Source organism: Cyprinus carpio, chromosome B14, assembly GCF_018340385.1.
Source record: "Cyprinus carpio isolate SPL01 chromosome B14, ASM1834038v1, whole genome shotgun sequence".
Lineage (NCBI taxonomy): Eukaryota > Metazoa > Chordata > Actinopteri > Cypriniformes > Cyprinidae > Cyprinus > Cyprinus carpio.
The window spans coordinates 24,899,369-24,911,947 of NC_056610.1; the positions used below are offsets into that span (position 1 = coordinate 24,899,369).

The window sequence follows — 12,579 nt, forward strand, 5'->3', positions numbered from 1 at the left end:
CTCATCGAATAATCTGAGCTGCTCTTTATGGGGGACATTTATGCTCCTCATATTTTGTGCATTAATTGTTAGCTATTATATTTTAGTAATTTATATCTTCACTATAAACCGACTCACAAATGTATCAAAGACTCTTTCAGAATAACAGAAGTTGTTGATGGAAAATTTTATTACAGATAAAACCATAAAGATGTGACAAACTCACTGACATATTCTCAAAACTACATTTATGCTTTTAGCAGATGCTTTTATCCAAACACTAAACCAGTGTTTTTGTCTTGTTTTGCAGTAAAATATTTGTATGTTTTTAAAGGAAAGATTAATTGCATAAGACATGTTTTCAGAAAAGAAATCTTAAATTGTTTATTTTTCTTACCTCAATGCCAAATTGTTGTTAGATTTATACATAAAACAGTTTAACTTTGGGGTAAGAAAAATACACATAATTTAAATAATTGAATATTTATTTTCTGAAATGGGTTTATGTTTAAAACTAGGGGAAAAAATAGGCTAATGGCGTAATACACCATTTAGGATTTATTATTTGAAAACAGTCCTATTGTCTTATGCAGTTAATGCAATAAATGTATCTGCAGCTTCAGACCAGGGTTATTATAAAAAAAAAAAAAAATTATAAAAAAAAAATTATAAATACTTTAACAAAAATTAAATAGAAACTAAATATAAAAAAAATCAAACTATTAATGAAAATAAAACAATTACACTGATAATAAATAACACTGATCATAGTAATTTAAATTCTCTTGAAATGCAAAATCCCATGCATTTGTGTGTGTTATAGAAAATGCACTAGTTGTCCATTCACTTACAGTCTTGTTCAGCCAAACTGTCAACTATCTGACTGACATGAAAGTGTTGTGTTTTGTGAAAATCCTAACTCAAACATGATAATGAGAGGAACAGTATGCAGGTGAACTCAAGCACATCAGCTGCATCAGTTTAAACTTTCTCCACACCTTCAGCACAACACAATCCATCCCTGATTTCAGTGATTCACTTTCTCAAAACGCTTTCAGATGCAGTTCAGAGTAAACAAACCTCACTGCGAGAAACAATAGCATGCCATTACACTTAACCCATTAATGTGAGTTACTCACACAGTCATTCAGAGGAGCACACAGTGCTATTTTCATGTAAAACTTAGTCCAATAAACTTTATCTACAACTGAAAAATAACTTTTTACAGTGCAAAAGTTCACTTTATTTGCCTGCTGTGAGTTATGTCTTGTTTAACTTTAACCAGACTTCCTCCTGCCCTCAAACCCAAACACATACAGTGACTCGAGTGATTCTGATTGGCTACAGAAGCTCACACAGACACAGGTGTGACGTACACACAGATACTGAGCCTAGATGTTCATGTCAGATGCAAACAAAATGTATAAACATATTAAATTTCCATGTATGAAATATATTATCATATGAAGCAAAAAAACATACTTGAAACCTATTCAAAATGTTTATCTATATGTAACATAATACTCTTGATACAAGGTGATATATTTCATATATTACATTTCCAAATGGGATGATCAGTTTTCCTTGTATTTAGTAAAACATCATAAATCCTAAAATCAAATACAATTACTTGAGAAGCAACCTTTTTATAAGATACCGAAACTTGTTTTATTGTTTCTTCTTCTTCTTCTTCTTCTTTTTCTTTCAAGCATCAACTTAAGGTTGCATGATTTCTTAATTTAAGGATGTTTTTAGTGGCAAACAAGAGGAGTACTAGTTAAGAAAACAAGTTATTTTGCATTGAAACTGTGAAGCCAAACAATCACAAAAACACACAAACACACAATTGACTTCCAAATGGGACATTACATAGACTTCTAATGTTACATACAGCTACTTATACATACTACAGAGCAACTCTAACAGAAAACTTCCTGTATTTTTGCATTTCTAAAAGACTTACAATTGAGGACCTCATTTTTCCCCTGAATATGGTTAAGTAGGTACACACACACACACACACACACACACACATAGTTTGAGCAGCTCTAATGTCACCCACATCTGCTTTCATTGTCACTGCTGTACATGATCTTCACTTCACATGGAAACTTTCACACAACCTCAGATGAGTTACTTCAGCACACCGTTAGCTGACACAAGCGATGACACCCCCTCACAAACAAAGCAAAGCAAACCCAAACCGTTTTGGCTTCAGTTACACTCACTCTCTCTCTCTCAGAATGGAGAGCAACGCCTCTCGGGAAGCTATTTTCAAGACTCTAACACAAAGCACATTTCATCACAGCAGCAGAGAACGAGAAAAAAAATCCACTTTATAAACGCAAATCATCAAGCCTGTAATAATATAACATTTTCGGTTCCAGTTGAAATTTCCAAAACACACACATATATAGAATCACATTTGTTTTTCATTTGAGCAGAGGCCTGTGCACACAAACCCACAAGCCCAGTGTAGAATTTCATCTGGTTCCTGCAGCCGAGAGTTTAACTCTATCCCTCGAGGGAGAGTTTAGCGGGAGCAACGCAGATGCGTCGCAGTGTACCAACTGAACGTGCGGATAAAGTTTCACTTTTAGAGATTCCTCCTCTTACTCCACTCATCCCCCTCTGAAAGGAAATTTCTATTCACTGAGACTTAGAGGGTCAGCTGAATTTAATGGTCACTTATTGCCTGTTCAGGCAAAGCTGGTGGCACAAAGCAGGGTCTCACAGACCACCCTGCTCCGACATCGCCTGAGGCATTCAAACCCAGGCTAATTCCTCTGCTTACTCGGTGGGGGACAGGTATCTCAGACCCACACACGGATCTCCCCCACTCATTTCCCTTATACCCTGCATTTACTTGGCCAGAGAACTATTACAATAAGAAAGAAACAAACAATTCCATCCTGTGGTTTCGTATTTTTAATATCTGCAATCGCGCTGTCAGGGCATCTTTTTTGTTGAATTTGTCTCTGCTGATAACAGAGATTAGTTCAGTCGCAGCGGGAACACAAAGCAGCACATTTTACCCAGGGTTCCCCTCTCTCTGCAGAGCGAGCGCTACGCTCTGAGATTAAGGCCTGCACTCTCTCCGAGCTGAAACAATACCGCTAGCCTGCCAAAAAACAAAGCCCACAATCTCAAGTGCAAAGCAATTTATACTTAATACAACCCAGATCGTCTAAAAAAGAATGGGGGGGTTTGGGGGGGCAAGCAGCAACTTTAGTAATGCATGTGGTTATCCAACACTCGCTCATATTCTCACTCAGGTTTTTCCACCACATTCACACAAATGATTTAAGCACATGTTTCAGAATATTTTCCCATAGATTTCCTTTCACACAATATGCAAGAGCCATCAAAATCACTGACACCTCCCCAAAAAAAATTTACTCACCTCTGCATGTTGTGTTCTGGGCTGGCTGGCGTCGGCTTCGATGGCGTACACGTCTATCAAGTAGAGGTCTGAGCCTTGCTCCCTGTCCAGTTCTGCAGCTGTTTGGATCATCCCAGAGTGGCGGCCGATGGTGAAAAGCCGGCCTGCGGCCTTCCCTCCGCTCCGGACTGAAACAATAAAAAACTCCACTTTGGTGCCGGTGCCACGTGGACTGGAGGCATCCAAAGAGATGACATTGGTTCCAGGTGGTTGGCCCTCCTTTAGAATAGTGATGTATTTGGGTTGGGAGAAGACCGGGCCATCTGAACCTTGAAGGATGATGGTCAGCTCCGTCCGTGAGGTCTTGCGATCCGTGCCGTGATCCGTAGCGGACACGGTCAGACTGTAGATGAGCTTTGAGGGAACGAGTTGAGAGGCTAGTCTGATATCTCCGCTGTAGCGGTCCATGATAAACGTGTCTGAATCTCCTCTTAAGAGTTCATACTCCACCTCCCCGTTGGCACCCTCATCGGGGTCAAAAGCCACTACTGTTGTCAGAATGGAGCCGATTACTATGTTGGATTCTGCCACTAGGGCATTCTGGGAGATAAATACAGGTATGTTGTCATTTTGGTCTGTCACCCATATAGTAACGTTTTTCAGAGCAAAACGGCGGAACTCGACCGGCACAGCCTGGTCGGTCGCTTTGATGGTCAGCTCAAAAAGGTTGGAGAACTCTCTGTCTATTTCCTTGTTCGTAATTATCACTCCAGACGTGGGGTCAATGCGGAAATGCCCACCCCTAGGAGTCTGCATGGCAATGGAGTACTCCAGCTGGCCGTTGATGTCGGCATCCGTGTCGTGAGCTGTTATAGTCATGACGGAGGTGGAGAGCGGAAGGTTTTCAGGGATGGATTTAAAAATGTCACCTGGTGTAAAAACAGGAGGGTTGTCATTAAAATCTCTCACATGAATGATGACCGGAATGGTGGAAGACCTGGATGGCCTTCCGCTGTCTTTGGCTGTGATATTGAGTTTGTATAGCGACTGTGTTTCGTAATCCAGTTTTTTGACCAGGAAAATGCTGCCAGTGTTGGGACTGATGCTGAAAGTCCCGTGGTTGTTGGTGGCGGAGATGCTGTATGTGATGTCAGCGTTGGATCCAGAGTCAGAGTCTGTGGCGGTTACAGAGGCAACCAGCTCTCCAATCCGCATGTTCTCCAGCACATCCACTGTGAGAATTGATTTGGGAAATGATGGAGAGTTATCATTATCATCCAGAACACTGATGCTCAATACACAAGTGGATGACAGAGGCACAATCCCAGAGTCCTCCGCCATAATTTTGAGGGAGTAAAAGGGTGTTGTCTCGTAGTCTAGTTTTCCCACTAGAGTAACTTGACCAGAAGTGCTGTCAATGCTAAACTGTTTCTCCTCATTTCCCTCCATGATGTCGTAGCGAACAAGGCCGTTTTTATTTTCGTCTACGTCTGAGGCCAAGACTCGGAGCAGCTGCGTCATGTTCTGGGCGGATTCTGAGATAGAGGCCTGGTAAATGTCTTTGGTGAATTTCGGCGGGTTGTCGTTGATGTCCTGTATGTACACTTGAACTTTGGCCTGGTCTTTGAGAGGCTTGGGAAGGCCCTGATCAGAGGATACGACTGTGAAACTGAACACCGCGGCGCCTCTCTGTCTCATGAGAGATTCGCGGTCGAGCTGTAGTGTGCTGGTCAATGCGCCTGAGATAGCGTTCAGCTCGAAATTTGGCTGCGGCGTTTCAAAGGAGTAACGGACCTCGCTGTTTGGCCCAAAGTCTTTGTCCTCAGCGAAAACCAGCCCAACAAAAGAGCCTCGCTCCTGCTCTTCTTCGAAGTGGAACACATAATTAGTGCTGTTGAAAAGCGGACGGTTGTCGTTGACATCGTCAAGAAGAATTGTCACATTAACGCTGGCGCTTAGTGGCTCGACGGCTCTGTCTTTGGCCACCACTAATAAACTGTACCGATCTTGTACTTCTCTGTCCAATTCTGCCTTAATATAGAACTGCCCGTCAGGGAAAATCCCAAAAACGTCATTTGTGTTACCGCTAACGATGTCATACACAATTTCCCCATTGAGTCCAGAGTCTTTATCGCTGGCCTCCACCTTAAAAAAGCGACTATTAACGGGCTCGGATTCTAGAATGGTGACTTCGTAAGAGAGCTGGTCGAAAACTGGTGCATTGTCATTAACATCATACACGCTGATGGTGAGAATGAGGCTGGAGGTGCGCTGAGGAACGCCAAGGTCAGAGGCCACGACCTCCACTTGGTAGGAGCTGGTGGTGACTTCTAAGGGGCCAGTGAGTGTGATCAATCCATGTCTTTCGTGGATATGAAACAAGCCTTTAGCGTTCTGTTTGAGGCTGTATTTGACCACACCATTGGTCCCCTCATCAGGATCCGAAGCTTTAGCCTGGAATATTTGGTGACCGGTGGCCCAGTTCTCCACAGCACTGACATGCTCGACATTGTGAATGAAATGAGGTGCGTTATCATTCAAATCCTTCACTGTGATATTAACTAGCGCTTCCCCTGTAACCTCCCCACCTCTTGCAATCACCCTGAGTTGGTAAAACGCCTGCTCTTCTCTGTCTATCAGCCCTGAAGCTGTGATCTGCCCTGTGCTGCCTTTGATAGCAAACAGACCGCGCTGGTCCCCTGATGCGATCAAATAAGTGATATTTGTGTTCAGATCTACCGTGGTGGCCGACACGGTGCCAATAATGGTGTCAACAGCCACGTTCTCAAACATAACAAAGCTGTACTCTTTCTGACTGAAGACGGGCGGGTTATCTTGTGTGTCTACAACAGTGACTGTGACTATAGCTTGCGTGTTTGAGCGCAATCCGCCTCCATCCGTCGCAGTGACCTGCAGCTGATAAGAGGTTTTCTCCTCTCTGTCGAGTGGCACTAGAGTCATGATTTTACCAGAGTTGCTGTTGATGTGAAACTTGTAAGAGTCACCAGCAGTGATGGCATATTTTACAGTGCCGTTGCGGCCAAGGTCAGGGTCGGAAGCTGTTACAGTAGTCACAAATGAGCCTGAAGGCTCGTTTTCTTTGATATTGGCAAAATACTGCACAGGGTAAAACACTGGGCTGTTATCATTAGCGTCCTGCAATGTGATATTGACTTTGCAGATTGAGTAAAGGGGGGGCGTGCCTGCATCTGTGGCTTTGATGTGCAACAGATAGAAGCCCTCTTCTTCTCTGTCTAACTCTGTGGCTGTACTCAACCTGCCCGATATTGCATCTAACCTGAACTTATTCTGAATGCTCACGGGGGTTTCAGGGTCAAATGAGAATCGAACCGTGCCATTGGCACCAAGATCCGAATCTGTGGCAGACAGCACCACAAGCTCGGATCCGGCTGGTGAATGCTCAATTAATGAGATGTGATATGTGCTTTGAGTGAAAGTGGGGATCTGATCATTAACGTCGTTGATATTCACTATTAATTTGGTGTAGGAGATTTTCGGCTGCAGGCCTTGGTCTTTGGCACTGATATTCAGCACTATTTGAGAAGCTATTTCCCTATCGAGCTCTGCTGCGCTGGTAACCAAACCACTGTTCTCACTGATGGCAAACCAGCCCAAACTGTTTCCAGACACCAGTGAGTAGCGGAGATTGGCGTTCTGCCCGGAGTCTCCATCTGTGGCTGAGACCCCTTTAATGTAGCTGCCTTTAGGAATGTCCTCGCTGATGTCTACTCTATACACAGCTTCCTGAAATATGGGTGGATGGTCATTAATATCGTTCACAAATATAACCAGACTTGCAAAAGACGAGCGAGCGACAGGCCTGCCGTTATCTGACACTGAAACTGTGAGGTTGTAGGAGGAGATTCGCTCTCTGTCGAGCACACTGGCTACTTTGATTAGGCTCAGATTGGGGACGGGTGAACTGTGGACTTCAAAATGTCTCTGTTCGTTTCCACCAAGTATAGAAACTGAAATATTACCGTTAGCTGTGGATGAATCTGAATCAGAAACTGTTAATAGTGCCACTACGGTGCCCACCTGTGCATTCTCATCCACCGAAGCGAATTTGGATGTGGTAGGGAAGTAGCGAAATTTAACTACGGGGTCATTGTCATTCACATCAAGCAGTTTTATAGTCGCTTCTGACCTGCCTGAGAGAGAGGGGACACCGTTGTCTACTGCATGGATAGTGAGGGAATACTCCTTCCTGGTCTCATAATCCAACCCCTCCTTTATAATCACAGTCCCAGCCTTAGGGTCAATCTGAAAAGGAGTTCCTTCATCTAAAAAATATGTTATATCAGCATTTGCGCCCTCGTCCAGATCTGCGGCTGTTATTTGGAGAACACCAGAGCCAATGGCAGCGTCCTCAAACACACTGGTCTGGTAATGATCCTGGTCAAAAGCAGGCGGGTTGTCATTTATATCCTGAATGGTGACGTTTACCTGCAGATACCCAAATTTTTTAGGCTCTCCTTTGTCTTCCACTTGGATGAGGAGTTGATAGAAGGGGGTTAATTCTCTGTCCAGCCCTCCTGTGGAGACCAAGTGCAGAAAAGCGCCCTCTCCGCTCGGATTGACGGTGATATCCAAGCGAAACTTTCGGTGTTCGTTCCCGCTGACGATTCGGTAGGTGGTGTGATCCACTCCGTTACTCCCGATGTCCGAGTCTGTCGCGGTGTCCAGAATCACCTGACGTCCGCTGCTCGCGTCCTCTTTGAACGACACCACGATCGACGCGTCAGGAAACACCGGCGCGTTGTCGTTAATATCCAAAACCACGATGCGCACCTCGGTGGGGTAAGTGGGCTGACTGGACAGAACCACCACATTGATGATGTTACTAGGCAGAACTTCTCGGTCGATCACAGAGGACGTGTAGATGACGCCCGTCGTGGCGTTGATGGAAAAAAGTTTGTGGTGTTCGCTGAATCTGTAAGTAAAGGAGGGTTTGGTGTCGATGGTGCCCACATATGTCCCACCGGGCTGCTCCTCCAGAACCTCAAACTCCTGCCGAACTTGACTGGATAAAGAGTAACGCGATAAAGTCCATAAAACAAATAAAATGAGGTGCAAAGTGTCTAGAGATCTACCTGAAAGCGCCATGATCACAGATCCAGTCAGGATTTTTCCGAGCCTGATACATTCACCTCAGACTTGCAACATTGTATCCAAAAAAAAAAAAAAAAAAAAGCGCCGATCAAAGGAAATGTATCCAAAGCGCGCTTGCCGATTCAAAGAAACTTGAGGTAAAGTTCCGCTAAAGAGTTCATAGAGAGTTGTAGATCCGAGGGGATATCCTTAAAATCCGTTTTAGGGAGGAGAAAGGGTTCATTCGCTGTAAAATCCTGTCAGAATTAATCCAGCAAAACTTCGCGTTCTTCTCATGATGATGATGATGGTGATGATGATGGAGTTTCCATTGTGAGGAAAAGGAAAGTTCGCTGCGATTAAATCCTCCGATGAGAGTCTTTCCTCCAGGAACTAAAGTAGCTCTGATGTTATCCCTGTGATTCTGATACGGGATGTCCCGTGGAATAACGGTGACCAAACTTCACTTTACTGCCCTGACAGAGAACAAAAGCCCGACTTGAGAAAACTCCCGCCCTCCTGCCCCGTCATTGGCTGTCTGTGCATGGCCCCGCCCCTCTCTGGCTCCTAGTTCCATTGTAAAGTCATCTACTCGGCTGCTGATTGGATGAGGCGGATGTCAAACATCGCGTAGACTGACTATTATAACAGAGCAGCGCTCCAGGTATTGAATGTACCGTTATGTGCCCACAATAACACCAGCCGCTCATTTACAATCATACCCCCCCACCCCCTTTTTAACTCTTTATAAGTGTTTGAATACATTTTTTTTTTTTTTAGCATATCTGTGATTGTTGTATGTAGTTCGTCACAAGAATTATTTGAATATGTCAGTAAGACCTTTTTTCTTGCTATTTATTTTTTACTTGATTTAAAGTCCAAATATCTAAACATTTTTAAATCAAGATACATTTGCTTGAGAACCAAATGATTTAGCATGTTAAGTCTTGTTTTCTGAATGAATGAATGAATGAATAAATGTATTTACACTTAATACTTAAAACAAGAACAAAATATATGTCAGTGCAGTCAGGAAAAAAAACGTAATTGCGGTGTGTCTGAAGTTCCTCATGCTCTTTTAGGAAATGTATTAAGTTTTATTAGTTTATTAGCACGTTTCAGATGCAACAGTTTATCAAGGAACGCCTATCCGCAAAATCACAAGTGCGTAGCGCCATCTAGCGGTCATGCAAAGTAGTTTATCTGAGTAAGTCCAGCGGTCAAAATGGCTTTATTTCCTTTATTATTAATTTCTCTGGAGAAGAGACGCTGGTTTGTCTGTAGATGTGTCTGGACCGGTTCGGTGAAGCTGATTGTCTGCAGTCTCTCAGCCTCCTTCCAGTAATGTGTGCTCAGTCCCGTATCGTTATTCTGTTTGTGCTGATCTTTTAATTGGGCCCGATGCCTTGATGTTTGTTTCCTCTTTAATTAAAAGCGTCTGCTGGGTCTGATGAGGCTAATTTTAGCGCATTAATGCAGCATTGATGCTCCACTGACCTACTTCAGGAACAAACGAGCACACAAGAGCCTCCGGAAGACTCCGAGACGACATTGATCTGAAGGAGAACTTTTAATTGATTTAAAACAAGAAATTAGGCCTGCTTTGGGAAGAACCAAGCTCTCATGCAAACATGCTGAAAGAAATGTCCTGCTGTCTTTCTTCCCGGGGCCAGTTGTCACATGGAGAAGCTTCAGTAACTTTAAGGTTTTACCTAAAAGCTTGTTTTCTCTAGCAGTGTCTTGTTAAAAAGTGTGATATAATAGATTCATTTTTGTCTGTTGTCCAAAATAAAACATTCATATAATGTCTGTTTTGAACCATAAGGGAACAGAATAAACACTACGTTATGCACAAATGCAAAATTGTATTAGGGTAAGATGTCATGCTTTTATGTATTTATGCTATAAATGCTGTGTTTATGGATTATGAAATACAATATTTTAGTTTTTTTTGTGCTGCATTAATGTTTATACTGATTTCGCTGGGAAGCTGCAATAGGCTTTTTAATGACAGGATCTCATTATGAAAACTGAGTTATTTATTTATGTATTTATGAAAACTATTTTATTTGCTCGTTTATTTTTTTCATTTACTTATTCATTATAAAAACTATATTTATTTATTTAGACAAATAGTTTCTTTGAATTTTATTGTATTGATTTTATTTATTCTGAAATATTATATATCTTCTATATACCAATAGAAGACAGATCAACCTAGAATAATTTAGCTTAATTAACTACATAAAAACCCATTTGCATTTTAAAAAAAGCGTTTTAAAAAATTAAAAATGACCAAGGGAAAAAAAGTATATTTTTTATTTCATTTCTTGGCTCTAAACCTCTCTTTTCTTTATTCAGAGCTGATCTAGAAAAGTATGGGAACTATCCTAAATTCTGTTAAACCTAAATCAGTGAAAACTGCATCTCTGGAAATTGGTGCCTTTTCCACTTAGAAAAATGAAAAAATAAAATCTGTTTAATCAACATTTTTTAAATATCCATGAAATGAAGACACCTTATAATGACAAGAAATTGTATTTTGCCATCTCAGCCTATGTACTTTATTTTTCTATGCCTATTTTTCTACCTCATATTTTGGTATTTTTGTCAACACTCTCACAGACACAAGTGTTAGATACTATTTAATTAGAACTATGTGATAGTTTTCACATATATGAGCAGCATTTTAGTCCCTCTTTCCACTCGTATATATACAAATATTGTAAACACATATCAATTAAGAAAAATATATATAATTTACAATAGAAAAACAAAAAAGTATATATATATATAGGGTGACCACATGTCAATTAAGAAAAATATATATATTTTACAAGAGAGATATAAAAAGGTCTTTGTCCCAAATAAATTATAGTCAAATTTACAATGGAAAAACCTGGAAGGCTGTATCAAATATAATTTTTATGAAATTAATGACAGAATAAATGACAGTAATGGGACTGACGTCATAGTCACAGGACTGACCAGAGTCACAGGGATGACAGGACACACATTCTTCAGCACACTGCACATATTTGTTTACATAATACTGTACAGTTTTACAATTTTAAATTGTATAATATTGTTTTGCACTTACTTTGCATTGTTATATAACATCAGTAAACAGTCAGTTTTTCAGTTTAATTCAGTTCAGTGTTGATTTAGCACATTACATTTCTAGGAGATCTAGTGTTTTAAGGGTATTGTAATTAATAGTGATATAGTGATATAGTGACGTGACATTCAGCCAAGTATGGTGACCCATACTCAGAATTTGTGCTCTGCATTTAACCCATCCGAAGTGCACACACACAGAGCAGTGAACACACACACACACTGTGAACACACACCCGGAGCAGTGGGCAGCCATTTTATGCTGCGGCGCCCGGGGAGCAGTTGGGGGTTCAGTGCCTTGCTCAAGGGCACCTAAGTCATGGTATTGATGCATTCCATCTGTTTGTCTGTGTTAATTATTAGGCAAGGAAGATGATCAGATCTGGGTCTTTCTATGATCATCTGAAACCAGACCAGGATCTTGACTTTCTTGAACATTGCTGGCTGTGGTGAAGGTTTGCAGATACCTTGCTGCATTTGTTTGTAATTGAATTTACATGGATGTGTTATTGACAATGAAAAAAAAAAAAAAATTAAAAAAAAAGAGAGTTTTATTGAGACTGATCATCCTATCCTGGTCAGTAACAACAATAGTTATAGTAACAATACCAGTAACTAAAATGTAACTCATGCTCACATGCCACTGAATGATATAGGCATTAGCTCAAAATTACACCCAGGGGGACCGTTAAAATGTTTTAATTGTACACAGACAGTCTTTAAAAACAGGGTGACACCTAATCCAATGCCAAAACCTGTTAAAATAACAGGGCTGACAGTAATGACCATTTCAAACTAATTAGCTAATTCCTAGCTATAGTCAAGTTCACAAAAGCATGTTTTACATTTGAAAGGATTTTACTTTACTGATTATATTAAATGTAAGAAATAATTGTTTAAATGTAAATTTTAAAAATATTAACAGTATTGACAATATGCTTCGAAACACATTTACCGAATAGATTCCACCATGTGCATCAAAAAAAAAA

General features: G+C 41.1%; 1 protein-coding gene across 1 annotated transcript; it reads right to left on the reverse strand.

Annotated features, from left to right (window-relative positions):
* Window positions 1–1,654: 1,654 nt before the first annotated feature.
* On the reverse strand, window positions 1,655–8,528 carry LOC109071426 (protocadherin Fat 4-like). The gene is made up of 3 exons (XM_042738820.1): window positions 8,476–8,528; window positions 3,383–8,405; window positions 1,655–3,100 (listed from the first exon to the last, which is right to left on the reverse strand). The coding sequence occupies exons 1-3, from the start codon at window positions 8,526–8,528 to the stop codon at window positions 3,059–3,061; spliced, it is 5,118 nt and encodes a 1,705-aa protein (XP_042594754.1). The 3' UTR covers window positions 1,655–3,058.
* Between the last annotated feature and the right edge of the window lie 4,051 nt (window positions 8,529–12,579).

Bases quoted from the DNA above. Each gene is read 5' to 3' on its own strand.
- LOC109071426 (XM_042738820.1), bottom strand. From the start codon at position 8,528: ATGTATCAGGCTCGGAAAAATCCTGACTGGATCTGTGATCATGGCGCT. The intron at 8,406-8,475 runs GTAGATCTCTAG...CTCTTTATCCAG, and splicing joins TGTGATCATGGCGCTTTCAG to TCAAGTTCGGCAGGAGTTTG. The intron at 3,101-3,382 runs GTGAGTAAATTT...GTTTTTTGGCAG, and splicing joins CCAGAACACAACATGCAGAG to GCTAGCGGTATTGTTTCAGC.